The 17161-nt window shown below is 40.3% G+C and overlaps 1 protein-coding gene across 1 annotated transcript in view; it reads left to right on the top strand.

The window, feature by feature from the left end:
* The window catches only part of MYO3B (myosin IIIB), a 284495-nt gene that overhangs the window by 168987 nt on the left and 98347 nt on the right, over positions 1-17161 (top strand). Inside the window, exons 22-24 of the mRNA XM_058190849.1 lie at positions 2177-2256; positions 9303-9380; positions 9787-9992. Coding sequence (XP_058046832.1) covers positions 2177-2256; positions 9303-9380; positions 9787-9992 — 364 coding nt within the window. The remainder of the gene's footprint in view (positions 1-2176; positions 2257-9302; positions 9381-9786; positions 9993-17161) is intronic.

The raw sequence follows: 17161 nt of genomic DNA, 5'->3' as shown, positions 1-17161 counted from the left end.
GGCGAACGGTTCAAAGAATTTGTTAAAAAACGAGATGAGCTCTCGGCTCAAGGGGGGTGCCTGTTATGGGGTGATCGTGTAATAATTCCTGAGAAGCTAAGGGGAAAGGTATTGGACCTCCTCCACGAGGGTCACCCAGGGATCGTAAGGATGAAGGGGTTAGCTAGAAGCTATGTATGGTGGCCACTCATGGACGCAGAGATTGCTGAGAGGGTAGGGAAATGCCAAGCTTGCCAAGAGTCCAGACCTCTACCCCCAACGGCCCCAGTCAGAGAATGGGAAAAGCCCCAAGGGCCCTGGTCAAGAATCCACATTGACTTTGCTGGCCCTTTCCACGGCCAAACATTCCTAGTGGTTGTGGATGCATTTTCTAAATGGTTGGAGATCATAATCATGAAATCCACTACGGCCGAAGCAGTAATCGCAACTCTGCGCCACCTATTCGCAACTCACGGGTTGCCGGACACTCTGGTGTCCGACAATGGGCCCCAATTCACGGCAGCCCAGTTTGAAGAATACCTGGCAGAGGAAGGCATCCGACATGCCCTCTCTGCGCCTTTCCACCCTGCGTCGAATGGCCTTGCAGGGCGTTCCGTCCGGGGCGCTAAGGAGGCATTGTCCAGGCTCAAGCCAGGTGACTGGCAAACAAAAATAGACTTTTTCCTAGCCGTCCAGCACAGAACCCCAAGCACGGCCACCGGGAAAAGCCCAGCCGAATTGCTAATGGGACGGAAACTCCGGTGCCCACTTGACCGCTTGAACCCCCATTACACACCAGAGGGTTACAAGGGAAAACTAGAAAAGACAAGGGAAATGAGCATAGGCGACCGGGTGTGGGCCCGAAACTATGGGGACGGCCCTAGTTGGTTCGCAGGACAAATAATAAAGATAACCGGCCCAAAATCGTACGTGGTAGAGCTACCCGACAACCGAGTGTGGAGGCGCCACATAGATCAGTTAAGAAAACGGATAACTGACCAAACCGAACCAAATGAAACAAATCATGACCAATACCAATTTGAATCCACAGCTGACAATGACCCGGGGGAGGCGCAAGACTTAGCTGAGGTCCCAGAGTTCCAGCGACGCCATCAGGTCCCCGAGGGAAGCAGCAGGGAAAGTTCCAAAATTAATCCAAGGCCGGATGGCCAAGAAAAAGAGTCGGCCAATAATCCGGAGCCCGTTGGCCCAGAGAAAGAGCTGGGAGGAGAAAACAGCCCCTCCGACCAGCTCAAAACACCACCCAGAACTGAACCGCGCAGGTCAGAAAGAACTAGGAGACGCCCAGGTTATTTGCGTGACTACGTCGAAAAATAGCATGTAAATGGATATGTAGATGGAGGCAAGGTGTTTTCTGGGAGGGAGGAGTGTTATGTATTCATGTTTGTACCTTTAAATATTTGAGCGGGAAATCAGCACGTTGCTGATTGGACGAAGCCTCCAGCAGAACTGTATAAAAGGAGAGGTTTTTCCCCCAGCCTGTTGCTGGGTTCACCCTATATTAAAGAGCTGTTGTCACTACCCTGGTCTCCAGCCTCGTTACTTCCCGAACTTAACAGTAGGCATGAGCTTAAATGGACTCCAGAGGATGGTAGAGGATAGAAAGGCCTGGAGGAACATTGTCCATAGGGTCAAGATGGGTCAGACACAACTTTGCAACCAACAACAACAAATTAGTTTTGTTTTCCTTGCTCTTAATACCCATGACTTCATGATGCTTACGTACAAACCTGCAGACTGTTCTTATTTTGCTAGATAATGATTATATACAGAAAGCAAAATATGCACTTGAACATGTTTACAGGGGCTGGTGCAAAGACTGTTTTATAAAGGGCCTTTGAGAGGCTGGGATGGAGTTGCCTGTGGGTGCAATTTTAATTCCATTTGCAAAGATTGGTTTAATTTGTAAATCCAGTTTGACTAAAAAAAAATACCTCGTGTTCATATTGCTGTTACTTATATTAGTTTGCCTGAGTTTCTGATTTTCACGATCTTTTTGCTCAGTGGCAATCCACTGCCATATTGTTGCCACGAAAGCAACACCGATGCATTACGTGGTTACCAGGAGTTGAGTTCCTCTTGAAAAGGACTTTTCTTTTTTTAACAATTGTTTCTAATCATTGCTGCTTTCTCCTTCTGTCTCTTTCTTATTCTGTCTCTTTCTCTTTTCAAACAGGCAACTTGGCTCAAACCAGGGCAAGAGTAACAGCTGCATCCAGATCTTTACCTCCACAGCTTGGGTCAGGTCGTATTAAGGTCAGTACACACCTAAACTTTGAAAAGAGTTTCGTATTTCGTAGCCTGAAGTACAAGTAGTCCTCCATTTACTACCACAACTGAGCCCAAAATTTCTGTTGCTAAATGAGACTTTCGTTAAGTGATTTTTGCCCCATTTTACGACCTTTCTTGCCACAGTTGTTAAGTGAATCACTGCCACTTTTTAAGTTAGTAACGTGGTTGTTAAGTTGAACCTGGCTTCCCTATTGACTTTGCTTGTCAGAAGGTCGCAAAAAGGGATCACGTGACCCCGGGACACAGCGACAGTCATAAATATGAGCTAGTTGCCATGCGTCTGAATTTTGATCACATGACCATGGGGATGCTGCAATGGTTGTAAGTGTGAAACATCAAATGGTCAGTAAATGAACTGTTGTGAATTGAAGACTCTGTATATTAGAAGGGCTGAAATGCTTTTTTTTTTTTTTTGCTATTCATATTCTGTTAGAATTTGTTTTCAAAGCCATTGAGTTGTAACATTTGAGTTATTTAATTTTGGTTGATTATTTGTCACATTATTATTAGAAAAGATGTTTTGCTTATTTTTCCTCTACAGGAGAATAATCTTTATTGCCATTTTCTTTCTTTTTATTGCTGTCTTTTTTCCTTGCTCTCGCTTATTAGTTGCACACAGAAAAAATAACATGTAATGTTAGTTACATGTATTAATGTACATGTATTAATACTGTAATCATGCATGGGCTTCTAAGCAGTTCCCCTCCTGATCACAGTACTGTCACAAATTAGCTGAATGTTATCAATAGTGGAGAACGGAACATTGATAAATGTTAGATTTCTGTTTTTAAGTAAAACAGACATTTGACATAAAGTAACATTGACATTCTTTTCAGATTTCTTCATAGCATATGGTTTAACATTCTCTTCATTCATTTTCATGATTAAGTTTGGTGAATTTGGTAGAAAGTATTGAAACAAAGTATGTTAGAGTCCCAAGGCCATCCTCCAATTATTTTATTTTATTTTTTATTTTTTAATTTTTATTATTATTATTATTATTATTATTATTATTATTATTATTATTATTATTATTATTATTATTATTATTATTATTATTATTAATTAGATTTTTATACCGCCCTTCTCCCGAAGGACTCAGGGTGGTTCACAGCCATAATAAAACATAGAGTCTTCTCCGAAGACTCAGGGCGGCTTACATTGTGTAAGGCAATAGTCTCATCCATTTGTATATTATATACAAAGTCAACTTGTATTGCCCCCCCAACAATCTGGGTCTTCATTTTACCTACCTTATAAAGGATGGAAGGCTGAGTCAACCTTGGGCCTGGTGGGACTCAAACTGCAGTAATTGTAATTGCAGGCAGCTGTGTTAATAACAGACTGCATTAGCCTGTTGAGCCACAAGAGGCCCATCAATTATAGCCACAAGAGGCCCATCATTCAATTATTTTATTGAATGAGAAATTACATAAGTCTTTTCCTATAACATGACACAGTTTCTCCTCTTCCTCCATCCAACCTCCGAATTCTCAGCAGTGGAAGTCACCAAAGTTCTACTGTAGATGGAGTCTTTCTTCTGTTACCAATAAAAATAAAACAAAAGAAATGTTTCATCTTTGCATAAACTTGTCTTAACTATCCTCAAAGATGACAATGATGGTTGCCTCCTCCCTCAGATTAAATGAAGAAGGTAGGGTCACTGCATGTGGGAACATCTAAAAGGACATAGAAGGTGAAGGTATTTCTGATTTCATTAAACAATATCAAGAAAGCAAGAGAACTAAACACAGAACTGCTCTTTTTGCTGGCAGCTCTATAATGTCTATTGTTTCTAATTTTACCCTATTTTTTTCCAGAGCTAGGCTCTTTCTTATTTTATTTTATTTTATTTATTTATTTATTAATTTTTTATACCGCCCTTCTCCCGAAGGACTCAGGGCGGTTTACAGCCATGATAAAAACAACAACAGGGTACACATAAAACCATAATTTAAAAAACTTAATTTACAGATGGCCGAATTAAAACATTTAAAATAAACCCAAATTTTAAAATGTTAAAACATTGAAACTAATTAAAATCCTATTAAAATCCTATGCCAGTCCTGCGCGAACAAACAAATAGGTCTTCAGCTCTCGGCAGAAAGTCCGAAGGTCCGGCAATTGCCGAAGTCCAGGGGGAAGTTCGTTCCAAAGGGTGGGAGCCCCCACAGAGAAGGCCCTCCCCCTGGAGGCCGCCAGCCGACATTGCTTGGGGGACGGCACCCTAAGGAGTCCCTCTCTGTGCGAGCGTACAGGTCGGTGGCAGGTATTCGGTAACAGCAGGCGGTCCCGTAAGTATTAATATGTGGTCCCACACATAAAAAAAATGATAAACTGAAAGACTGGAATTAAGCAACAACAGAAATAAGATTGAAACATCTTTCAATCATTATCTTTCTTTGGTCATTTTGTATAAGATACAAAGTGCTGTCATCTATTGTCCTACTTTCACCAACGAAAGGAGTTGTCTTCCTTTTGATCAGATACAGGTAGTCCTTGATTTACAACTACAATTGTGACTGGAATTTCAGTTGTAAATCAATATGGTGTAAGTCGAGTGTGACCAGACTTGAGTTTTATGATCATGTTTACAGTGGTTATAAAGCAAATCACGTGGTCGTTAAATGAATCACAAAGTAATTAAATGAATTGTGATCACATGACCATGGGGATAGTGCAATAGTAATAAGTGAGAGAACAGGTCCTAAGGCACTTTTTGCAAGGCTGTTGTATCTTTGAACCATCCTTAGATGAATGACTGTTAAGTTGAAGACTACCCGTAATGTAGAGCAACCTATATCTACAGGAGTAAAATTGATTACCCCTCCCTCTCTTTCCTAAATAACCCTTCCCTTGTGCCATCTTTGCTGTTGCAAAGAGAGTTGTCTCTAACTCTCTGGAGAAAAGTTGAAGTGGCACAAGTAAACTGCAGAGGGAAAGAGTAATTCAATGAAAATCGGGTCTTTCAGTTAGCAGAGACTAACCGGATCAAAACAAAATATCCTTGAGACAGGCAAGTAATTGTGGTGTATAGACTTAAAAATAAAAGAATAAATAAAAAAAAAGCAAACCAGAGCGTCTTTAGCCCAAAGCAGGTTCTGACAGGTTCTGGAGAAGCGGTAGTGGAAATTTTGAGCAGTTCGGAGAACCGGCGAATACCACCTTTGACTGGCCCCAGAGTGTGGTGGAAATGGGGATTTTGCAGTATCCTTCCACTGCCACCAAGCCACGCCTACAGAACAGGTAGTAAAAAAATTTGGATTTTACCACTGGCCCAAAGAGACCAGTCTTCCTGAATTCTGGCATCTGGAGATTAAAAGAACCTTAGAAGATAATACGGAGCAATTATTATAACACGGTAACATGGGGTTTAGCACTGGAATCCTTTCCCCTCTCTCCTCTAGAGAAAAAGGTTGCACTTTTCTGCTCCCTCGCTTCTTTCCCTTTAGATATGAATTTAGAAGGAAACCAATTTCCTTGGTTATGTGACCTACATTTCTCATTGCCCATGCTGAGGCAGCATTTCTTTCCTCTAGCCTTACATGGGACTTTTCTGTCATCACTAAAAATATCTTGCGGAGGTTTTTTGTTTTTTTTTTAACATTTTCATTTGAAAACTGTTTTGTTCTCTGAGGAAGAAAACAGCAAATATTATCAGTTTTGGAAAAAAAAAATTTTTTCCACATTCCCCCCCCCCGCTTCACCCCTCTCTGAATCTGTCTGTCTCTTTCCTGGCACTGTATCAAAGAGTCTGATCTTAAATCCACTCCCACTCTTGTAATTCTCCTGAGTGCTTCTTTCTTCTCCGAGCTGTTTTGCATGCACTCCTCAAGGTAAGCCATGACATTCCTATTTGGAGATCAGCCATCATTTCCATCCCTTAATGGTATGGGTGGGTGACCTTGGGGACAAGGAGATGAGATTCTGCCTAGGAAACAGTAAAGATAAGAGAGGTAGGAACCCTCAGTGGCTTAAAGGTCAGAGGAAGAAGGTCCTTAGGAAGGACTCGCTCTAATGGATCAAGCAGTTAAAGGTGCCGACAGGAAGCTGTAGTGACTTACAACTGAAATTCCAGTCACATTTGTGGTTGTAAACCAAGGACTACCTGTATCTGATCAAAGATTCATCAACAGACTTGTAAAATTCTGTTAATGTAGCCTTTCAATAAAGTAGTATTAGCTCATCTAATCATGTTCCCTGTCTGTTTTAACAGGTAGGGCTGACAGTGCCTCTGCTCTTGGCCCCTTTGAGAATATTAGCCTGGATGAGACATGACTTAGGAAACAGGATGTGAAGTGGTGGCCTCTGGGCTTAAAGCAGGTGCTAAAAATTCTGCACAAAGGCGTCACATATTCTTAGGTTAACCACCTGTTCGTAGCAGATGGCATACTACCACAATGTGTGGGTGTGTGCTAAAATGTTTCTAAGCACCCTGTGAACAGGGAGCAGATTGTCTTATTTCATTTGGGTGATGCAATAAAACAAAGCAGCTTTTGATTGGCAACTACTAGAGAAGAATTTTCTCATTCACAAAGTCTGATGCATGTATTTATTTTTAATTTAGAACAGCTGTAATGTTAGGATAATGAAGGCATGTAACAGTGTGCTTGCTATTTCATGTATTTGTTTGAGAGATGAAACACTTTAAAAAGGTTTTTATTTAGAAAAGTGATAATTTGACAGGAAGAACCAACTAATGACATGAAATAATAGAAAACTACTCCAAAAGGAAATAAAAATGTTAATGTTCTAGGGCAAGGCAATGTGAGAAGACAATAGATATCTCTTCATATTATTTAATCCTGCTATGATTCATCGTGCATCATAGATCATTATAACATTTTACATCTTTGAATCCAATAGGGGGAAAACTTTTGAAAGCATACTCTGAATTATAAAGTGGCATATCGTTACTTTTATTTCCAGATTGTTACCATAGTATGTGACCTACATTACCAAAATAGCACTAGTATGAACCAGGAGATAGTATCAGTAGACTTAAAGACACCCTGAGATATTTTTTTTATAAAGACCGCTCCCCCCCAAAAAAAAACCCTGAAGAGAAAAACTCTAAAGGGATGGAGACACAAGATAGTTCAGTGAAACACAAAAGTACTAACTGGCCAAAGAACAGGAGCTGGAGTGGATGTGAGTGTCTGGAATCCTGAACAGGGAATATCTTATCTTACGACATTTACTTCTAGACCCCACTTGTTTTGTATAATTGTGACTTAGGTAAATGAATATTGCATTTGTTGTTATATTTAATATTGGTTCTGATGCGTAGTAAGAAATACATAGATTTTTCACATAAAGACACACTATATCTATCTATCTATCTATCTATCTATCTATCTATCTATCTATCTATCTATCTATCTATCTATCTATCTATCTATAGTTTTCCTGTTGAAGCACCTGTATATGTACATAAAACTTACCCTACTATTTAAACAGGATAGATTACCAGGTTTTGTTGCTTGAAGAGAGTTTATTTTACTGAATAAATGGACTCAATTAAAACAAAGGCATCGGGATCAGAATTTATATCTGTCTGTGTCTTTTACTTTTTTAAAAAAAAGTCAACCTTAAATCTTAGTTGGATATGGTCATATAATTTTCTTGGCCCCAGCAGCATACCAAGGGCAGCTGCATTGTCTGATGACTTGGAGATAAAAAGGAGGGACTTGGGGGCATCCAGAAAGTCAGCAGTGGGTGTGGAAACAGGTTGCTGGTTGTGGTCCTCAACTGGAGGTTTTTTTGACCACCCACCCACCCAAGAATCCTCACTTGTAGGACTAGAAGTAAGCTGATAGCCAACATAGCTCACTAAACCTCCCATCCCAAAGACCAAGGGAACTACCAGGTTTTTAATGCTTTAAAAAAAGCTAACAGATCTCTAGGGGAGGCGCTATTCCAGAGACAGATGCTACCTGATTACAGGTAGCCCTCAACTTACAACTATAATTAGTACCGGGACTTCCATTGCTAAGTGAAGCGATTGTTAATTGAGATAGGCCCAATTTTGCTGTGGTTGTAAAGCAAATTTGTCTTCCCTCATTGACTTTGCTTGAGGGAGGTCCCTGGGAAGATCACAAATGGTGATCACATGGCCCAAGACACTACAACTATCATGCCTGTTGCCAAGTACCCAAATTTTGATCACATGACCATGGGGGCATTGCAATGGTTGTAAATGTGATGACCAGTCCTAAGTTGCTTTTTTTTTAGCACTATTGTAACTGAGAATTGTCATTAAATGATTGGTTGTAAGTTGAAGACTACCTGCAACGAAGAAGAATGAAAGTAGAGAGATGAATGCAGAAGGAAGAAAGATTGGGAGACATTCAAATAGACATGTCTACTTGCAATTCTAAGCTTGTACATGCCATATTGAGTAGTAGAGTCGATTAATTTTTCTTATCCTAAAATGGAAAAGGAAATCTCTGCAAACAGGTTTTCTTCTTCTTTTGAGGCCTGAGGTGCACATACCCCATTGATAGGACCTCTACCTTCTGGGTAGATTCTTTATCATTACACAAACTTGATAAACAAAGTGGAACAAAGGACAAATGAAGCAGCCTGTCTGAATGCTTGCTGATTTCTGCTGTCAGTTGGTGGGACCACTTGTGACCTCCATCCGTTCTTGGTGTTTCTAGGATGGGACAGTGATAGCTATTAAAGTCATTTGAAAATGATTTTGTGGATTTGGGTTGTATAAAAAGTGAGTGGCAATGCTGTCAGATTGCATGTGAAGTTGAACTGTACTAGACTATCTCTAGTACACATTGTAATAGGTGCTAAGCAGGTGGTTTTTTTCTTGGTACAGGAAATTTATCTACATTCACGTTCTCAAAAGGGATGGATCGTCTTTGAATGGATAGAAACAATGTTGGGAAAATATATTGAAAATATATATTTCCCAACACATATATCATACCCAACACACCTAAGCACAATAACAGATGGCTCAAGACTTTTTTTACCTCTCTGATTTTGTTTTCCAGATTGACACCATGGAAATTATGAGGCACCCTGAGGAAACCACCAACATGAGGAGACAAACTGTGGCTTCCTATTTCAGGGTAGGGAATTTAAATTGTATTACTATAATTTCACTGCTTTCCCAACATCTCATTTAAATAATATTGGCAGTATTCCTGGAACTGTGCTGAACATACAGTACACAAGGCCTGCCAGAAGGGATTCCTTTCGATGGACAAGGCAGGGACGAATGAACATGTCAGCAAATGGCTTAATTATTAAGTAAAATTGAGGAGAGACAGAGGTCAAAGGAAAACTCTTAAGGTAAAGCTTGTTTGGCAGTGAATAACTGGGTAAGAAGAAGGCAGATTTTAAAAGGGATTCAAACATATTCATGAGTCTGTTGTATCTTATTAGAACATCTAGGAAAAGGATGCCTAGATTTTCATTCCCTTCGAAGAAAATGGAACTCTTGTGCTATATTTTATCATGCTTTCCTTTCCTTAGTATTCTCTGATGGATCTGTTGTCTAAAATGGTGATTGGGCAACCTCACTTTGTTCGCTGTATTAAGCCCAATGATGACCGAGAGGCATTGAAATTTTCTCAAGAGAGAGTCTTAGTGCAGCTACGCTATACTGGCATTTTAGAGACCGTCAACATACGTCGGCAAGGATATTCTCATCGCATTCATTTTGAGGAGTTTGTAAAAAGGTAAGCTGTTCATGCTTTATACTAAAAAATCACCCTTAAAAATGGCTTTGGAGTAGGATTGGAGGCTACATTATACAGAGCCCATTTACCAGTTCCTAGATTGTAGCAATTCAGAAAACAGACTGAGATAGAATTACGTGGCTATGTATGTGTCATATTTATATGGCTGCCCATCCCACAAAAATGTGAATCGGGGGCGGAGATTTTCAGTCAATTTTTAAAAAATATTTTCTTCATCTTTTATAATGTTAAAAACATAGTTTTAGGAAATTTTGATTAACAAAAACAAAACAAAACAAAATCTATATTTGACAATTCCAAAAATGGCAATGTCTGCGTTCCAGAAAACCCTTCTTGCAGAAAAGACTCTGAAGCAAATAAACAAATATTGGAAAACAGAAGGGAATTCAGGACAGGTTAAAATTATCAGTTATATGATGTGCTTTGAGTAGATCAGCTTTGTCTTTTACTAGACAAAGTAAATTTGGCAGATTTGTTATCGAGATTCTTCCCAGCATGTGGAGAATATATTGATCAGTTAAAAGAGAACATGTCTTTTGAATTGAGCAAATCTCCTTGTGAGTTTATGGAGGCATCCACACAGTTTTCCTGGATAGTAGATAATATTAGAGAATAGATTTCCACTGCCTTCTAGTGAATCTTCTCAAATTTTCCCATTTGTTCCATGAAGGTCTTCCATTGCACCAGGTTCATGTCTACTTTTTCTGAAAAATAATTGATATGGCATATAAAATGGAGAAAGAAAAAAAATAAGTTTAATAGAATAGAATAGAATAGAATTTTTTATTGGCCAAGTTTGATTGGACACACAAGGAATTTGTCTTGGTGCATATGCTCTCAGTGTACATAAAAGAAAAGTGTTGTGTCTTCAGCTCCCGAGCCTGGCCTCTTGGCAGAGAGTGACTCACAGAGTGAGGGGGAAGAGCCGACAGGTCTTCCCTCTGCAGGACCTTCCTCTCTGGCTCCGCTCCAGGTTCCAGAGGCAGGCTAGGTGGAGGAGACGACGAGGCCTCTTTCTCCCACACCTTCCCCCTCCCAGGCAACACCTCAAGATCTAGCTGCTGACAATCAGTCCTGGTTAAATCCCAGGCAGAGCAGAAAGGAGAGGCAGGAACAACAAAAGAAGGGGTGGGGCAGGCCTAGAGAGTGCTGAGTCACGGAGCCACACTCCACAGGGTATAAAAGCAGGAGGAGCTGCTCTATAGCTTCTTGTGATGGACAAAAACTGACTCTTGGAAATTTTGGCTGCAATATTTCGAGACCAAGAATTTGGCTTCTGGATTTCTGTTTATTTCTGAACTCTTGGTTGCTCCAGCAACGAACTGCAGTTACGCTGGCTTCTGAGGAGATAAGAGAACTTGGCAGGCAATCGCAGGTTCATTGCCAGAACTGATATCTGTCGTAGGAATAAATTGCTGGCAAATATAGTCAGCTTGTGTGTCTTCTTGGTTGTGGTTGGGTGGGACAGAACAAAAAGATACGTTCATCAAGAATTCTAAGGTACAACACTTAATGATAGTCATAGAGTACAAATAAGCAATCAGGAAACAATCAATATCAATATAAATCATTAGGTTACAAGCAGCAAAGTTACAGTCATAAGTGGAAGGAGATAGGTGATGGGAACGATAAGAAGATTAACAGTAGTGCAGATTTAGTAAATAGTTTGACAGTGTTGTGGGAATTAGTTGTTAAGCAGAGGGATGGCCTTCGGGGGGAAAACTGTTCTTGTGTCTAGTTGTTCTGGTGTGCAGTGCTCTATAGTGTCGTTTTGAGGGTAGGAGTTGAAATAGTTTATGTCTGTTCTGTTCAACATCTATATGAAGCCGTTGGGTGAGATCATCAGTGGCTTCGGGGTGAGATACCAGCTGTACGCTGATGACACCCAGCTGTACTTTTCCACCCCGGGCCACCCCAATGAAGTTGTTGAAGTGCTGTCCCGGTGTTTGGAAGCCGTACGGGTCTGGATGGGGAGAAACAGGCTCAAGCTTAATCCCTCCAAGACGGAGTGGCTGTGGATGCCGGCATCCCGATTCAGTCAGCTGCAACCGCAGCTGACTTGGAGGCGAGTTACTGGCCCCAAAGGATAGGGTGCGCAACTTAGGTGTCCTCCTGGATGAACGGCTGTCGTTAGCCACAAACTCGAAGACCTGTTTAATTACCAAGGGCAGAGAAAGTCTGGCAGATAGTGTCATCTGCAGAGAGTTTGATGGGTCAGAAGATATATAATTGAATGACTTCTCAAGAGGCATTCAGTGATAATAATTTAGAGAGCTACCATCCATCAGTACAATAATATATTTATAGACCAAGTATAAGCCTCGGATACATTGGCTGGTAAAGGTTAGTATGAGGTGGAAGAAGCATCTCTTTGGCAACAGGAATTCTTCCAGCTCACAGGGTTGTATCTGGACAGATAATGCTGTTTAGATTTAAAGATAATACCTGTATCAGATGAAGTTCCCAAGACATAGCCTTTCAGGTTTGAGGCATAAGTAGCTTTGGACCTTTCAGTTCTAAAGATCTTTGGCTCTCTGAGAGGACTTGGGGTCAGGTCTCCAGCTACAATAGTAGTTCTAACATGCTTAATTTCCTTCCATTGAATGCCAGATTTTTTTAATAAATAAATAAATAAAAGCAGCAGCATATTGCTAGGGAAAAATAGATATTCCCACCATGTGTACTTACACGACCCTTTTAACATTTCAACTAGGTGGATTCATTTAGATATACTTGTAGTACATGTCTGCAGCTCATAATAGCATACATGATTTATGTGCAACAATTTTGGGGTTTGCCTAAAGCATGGGTGTCAAACTTGGGGCATCATATTGCCTTCATGTGATATTTTGCTATGTTTTTTCCCTTTCTGGAGCTGGGGTGGGCATACCCTGTGCATGACACATCTGGCCCTGGCCTAAAAGATAGTGCCTGGATCATAGTTATCCAATGGGCTTCTGGTTGAGTTAGACTTTAAAAAAAGGCATTCTTTGATTCACTTTGATATTCTGTCATGATATCCACTTTAACTCATACTATTTATTTATTATTTTTATTTATTATTTCAATTTCTATACCGCCCTTCTCCCGAAGGACTCAGGGCGGTTTACAGCCAACTAAGAACAACACATATAAAAATTAAAAACAAATTTAAAAGATTAATTTAAATAGGCTGAAAATTCTAAAAACTATTAAAAAACCCCATTAAAAAACTATTAGGCCAGTCCTGCACGATGAAATAAAAGAGTCTTCAACTCACGCCGGAAGGCCCGGAAGTCAGGGAGTTGGCGTATCCTGGGGATAGCTCGTTCCAGAGGGCTGGACCCCCCGCAGAGAAGGCCCTCCCCCTGGGGGTCACCAGTTGACATTGTCTGGCCGACGGCACCCTGAGGAGACCCCCTCTGTGGGAGCGCACTGGTCGATGGGAGGCCACCGGTAGCAGCAGCCGGTCCCGTAAGTAACCCGGTCCTAAGCCATGGGGCGCTTTAAAGGTGATAACCAACACCTTGAATTGCAACCAGAAGGCAACCAGAAGCCAGTGCAGCCTGCGCAGGATAGGTGCTATATGGGAGCTTCGAGCCGCTTCCTCAATCACCCGCACGGCCGCATTCTGGACCAGTTGAAGCCTCTTCAAGGGGAGCCCCAATATTGAGTTAACCAGTTATTGAAATCTATTTTATGCTATTGCTATTTAATGTCTGTGACTTGATTTTATTTATTTATTTATTTATTAATCGTATTTGTATACCGCCCTATCTCCCGAAGGACTCAGGGCGGTTACCAGGCACATAAAAACACATAAATACAGAGTAAAAACAATTAAGAAACTTATTCTAAAAGCCGAATATTTAAAACAATATAAAAAATAAAACCCATTTAAAACCCATAAATTTAAAATCTAATTCAGTCCTGCGCAAATAAATAAGTGTGTTTTAAGCTCGCGGCGGAAGGTCCGGAGGTCCGGAAGTTGACGAAGTCCTGGGGGTAGTTCGTTCCAGAGGGTGGGTGCCCCCACAGAGAAGGCCCTTCCTCTGGGCGTCGCCAGATGACATTGCCTCGCTGACGGCACCCTGAGGAGTCCCTCTCTGTGAGAGCGCACGGGTCGGTGAGAGGTATTCGGTAGCAGTAGGCGGTCCCGTAAGTAACCCGGCCCTATGCCATGGAGCGCTTTAAAGGTGGTTACCAAAACCTTGAAGCGCACCCGGAAGGCCACAGGTAGCCAGTGCAGTCTGCGCAGGATAGGTGTCATGCGGGAGCCACGAGGGGCTCCCTCTATCACCCGCACAGCCGCATTCTGGACTAACTGTAGCCTCCGGATGCCCTTCAAGGGGAGCCCCATGTAGAGAGCATTGCAGTAATCCAGGCGAGATGTCATGTCATTTTAATTTTAAATAATTGTGTATTTTATTTTATTTTTATTTTTATTATTTTTGTTCTCTTCTGTTTTGTTTTATTATTTTGTTTTATTATTTTATTATATAATTTCTTTAGAATATGTGAAATATACACATGGAATTATTTCCACGATTTACAGTCATTTTTATGTTGAATTTTACTTCTTTTACATATGCTTAGGTATAAGGAATATATAAAAACATTTCAGAAAAAAAGGCCCAGACTCTAAATGCAATCGCACTTCATCCTTTTTTGTTAAATAGGCAAGTATAAACAAGAGTTTTGAAATGTCAGTAAAGCTAAGGATATCAAAGATTTTTCTAAGCCAATGACTTTATATTTTGATCCATTTCAGCAATTTACCAACAAAATAAATGAAGCATTTTCCTCTTGATGTTACTTAATGAATAAGCACATTTCTTAGGAATAGGCAAACTCCTTATCTCTAGTAGTTGCTGTTTTGTAAACTCTTAGCAAGAAAGATGAGCACATAGCACTCAAAGACAGGAAACAGACAATTAGGCTGAGGTAAATAAAAGCTAAACTTTTGTTTGATGCTTTGCCAGTCTGGTTTTCATGTGTATGAGGCTATTTTATGTGGCAAGCCTGGAAGTTACTTTGGAAACACCAAATTTAATTGAAACAAATTATCTTAGCCAGTTCTGTTCAAAATCCTTAATTAAGTAAACATGTATTCAGGATCAACCTTGGAACTTCCTTTCAGTGGCATGTTTCAATCTTGGAGAGTTGGGTTTTGTACTTGAGCATATTCAAGTATAGTTTATATAATGACTAAGTATCTGAGAAGAGAGCCAGTTTGGTCTCGTGTTTAAGGCATCAGACTAGAAATGGACCATGAGTTCTAGTCCCACCTTAGACACAAAACCAGATGGGTGACTTTGAGCTAGACTCTTTCTCTCAGCCCTAGGAAGGAAGGAAGGAAGCTAGGTAGCTAGGGCAAACAACTTCTGAGAAAACTTGCCAAGAAAACTTCAGGGACTTTTCCAGGCAATCTCCAAAACCTGAACAACAACAACAACAACAACAAAATATCTTGAGATTTGGCATTATTTTAAGACTTCCTAGTCAACCAGTCAGACTTCTAGTTGCCTGGACCCGTTTGGTGGAACAAGAGGACAATTGCAGGGAATAGGTGTTGTGGAACAACAACAAGCTACAAGATGTCAAGGGCAGGGCTGCGAGTGCCTTGTGATCTTTTCTATACCCTTAAACTAATTTGATGACCTCAGGTTTAGTAGAAAATACCACCCATAGATTTGAAATAAGAGTCAACTGCCATGGCAATCAGCAAAGTTAAATCCTTAAATCTTAAACTTCCCAGAGTCTTTTGGGACTGAGCAATGGGCACATATACATACAACAAATAAATGAATAAAATCCTTAAATGGAACAGGAAATGTACTGTCTTCCCTTTGGTCTCAGACAGCAAAGTGTCTTGGATTGAGCGAACTTTTCCCCTTTATCCATGATAAGGCACCATAGAGGAAATTCTGAAAGATCAGTTCCATGAATTTGTAACTTAGACATGTACAGTAAATCGGAAATCACTAATTTGGGTCCATGTTTCTGATCTATAACTATTTTTCTCTAAATCAATTAGGATAATATATGCAAATATAGTGCCATACAATTGCATTATGCAAAATAATAGGGAACAGATCACAGAAATCATAACATATACAATTACATGAAGCACCCTGTGACACCTTATAGACCAGTGGTAGTTAACCTGGTCCCTACCGCCCATTAGTGGGTGTTCCAGCTTTCATGGTGGGCGGTAGGGATTTTGTCTGATACTGAATCACTTTCCTTTTTTAAAATTTAATTGACTTTTTAAAAAAAATTCATAAGATTATTTAAAAACATTTTCATTAGGTTTTCATAAAATTCCCCATGACAACTTAAATTTCTGAAAATATACTATTTGTATCGCCCGGGCATAAGTTTAGTTCACATTACGTAAGTGAAACTAAATGGCGCTATAGTGCGACCGCAAACAAAAGAGCCTCGTCCCAGAATAGCTCCCGCATCTCTTCCCATCCCACCCAGCTGTAACAGACAAGCAGAACTGGTAGCCAGCGCCCCCCCCAACCCAATCCACGATGAGTGGGAGGCATGCACAGATGACGATACACAGTGCATTACTGTGGAACAGTGGGTGGTTAGAAAATTTTACTGCTAACAGAGATACAAAAGTGGGCAGTAGGTATAAAAAGGTTGACTACCCCTGTTACAGACTTTTAAAATGTATTATGGCATACATTTATCTGTACTGGAATTGATTTAAAATGTATGCAGCTATGGTCTGCTAGCCAGAACAGTGTGAAGTTCTTGGGCAGCCTACCATAGATCTTCTTGCTGCCTATACATGACTGCTTAGGAATTCCCCTCTCTGTGTTAACTGCGAAATATTTGCTGCAGAAACACAGTAGGGTAAGATTCACTGTCTTTATTTATTCCATTTATGTAGCTGCACATTCACATACACTGGACAGCTTATAATTAGTAAACTGTGCCAGTCTTGGCTATTGAATGTCTATCATTATTATAAAAGAATATTGGAAATTTGGAAAGGTAGCGGCAAGTTTGAGCAGCCTTATTCTCTAAAGAATATAATAAATCCTGTGGATCTCTTTTAAGTGAGGGCTATGTTCTTTTGGAGTCATTAATATGAATATAACTGAGCACTGAACAATAGTTTTTCACATAGTTTTTGTTTAATGTTGTTAGAC

Source organism: Ahaetulla prasina, chromosome 1, assembly GCF_028640845.1.
Source record: "Ahaetulla prasina isolate Xishuangbanna chromosome 1, ASM2864084v1, whole genome shotgun sequence".
Classification (NCBI taxonomy): Eukaryota; Metazoa; Chordata; class Lepidosauria; order Squamata; family Colubridae; genus Ahaetulla; species Ahaetulla prasina.
The sequence above is the reverse complement of the archived record's forward strand: the minus strand, read 5'-3'. Positions and strand labels throughout refer to the sequence as shown.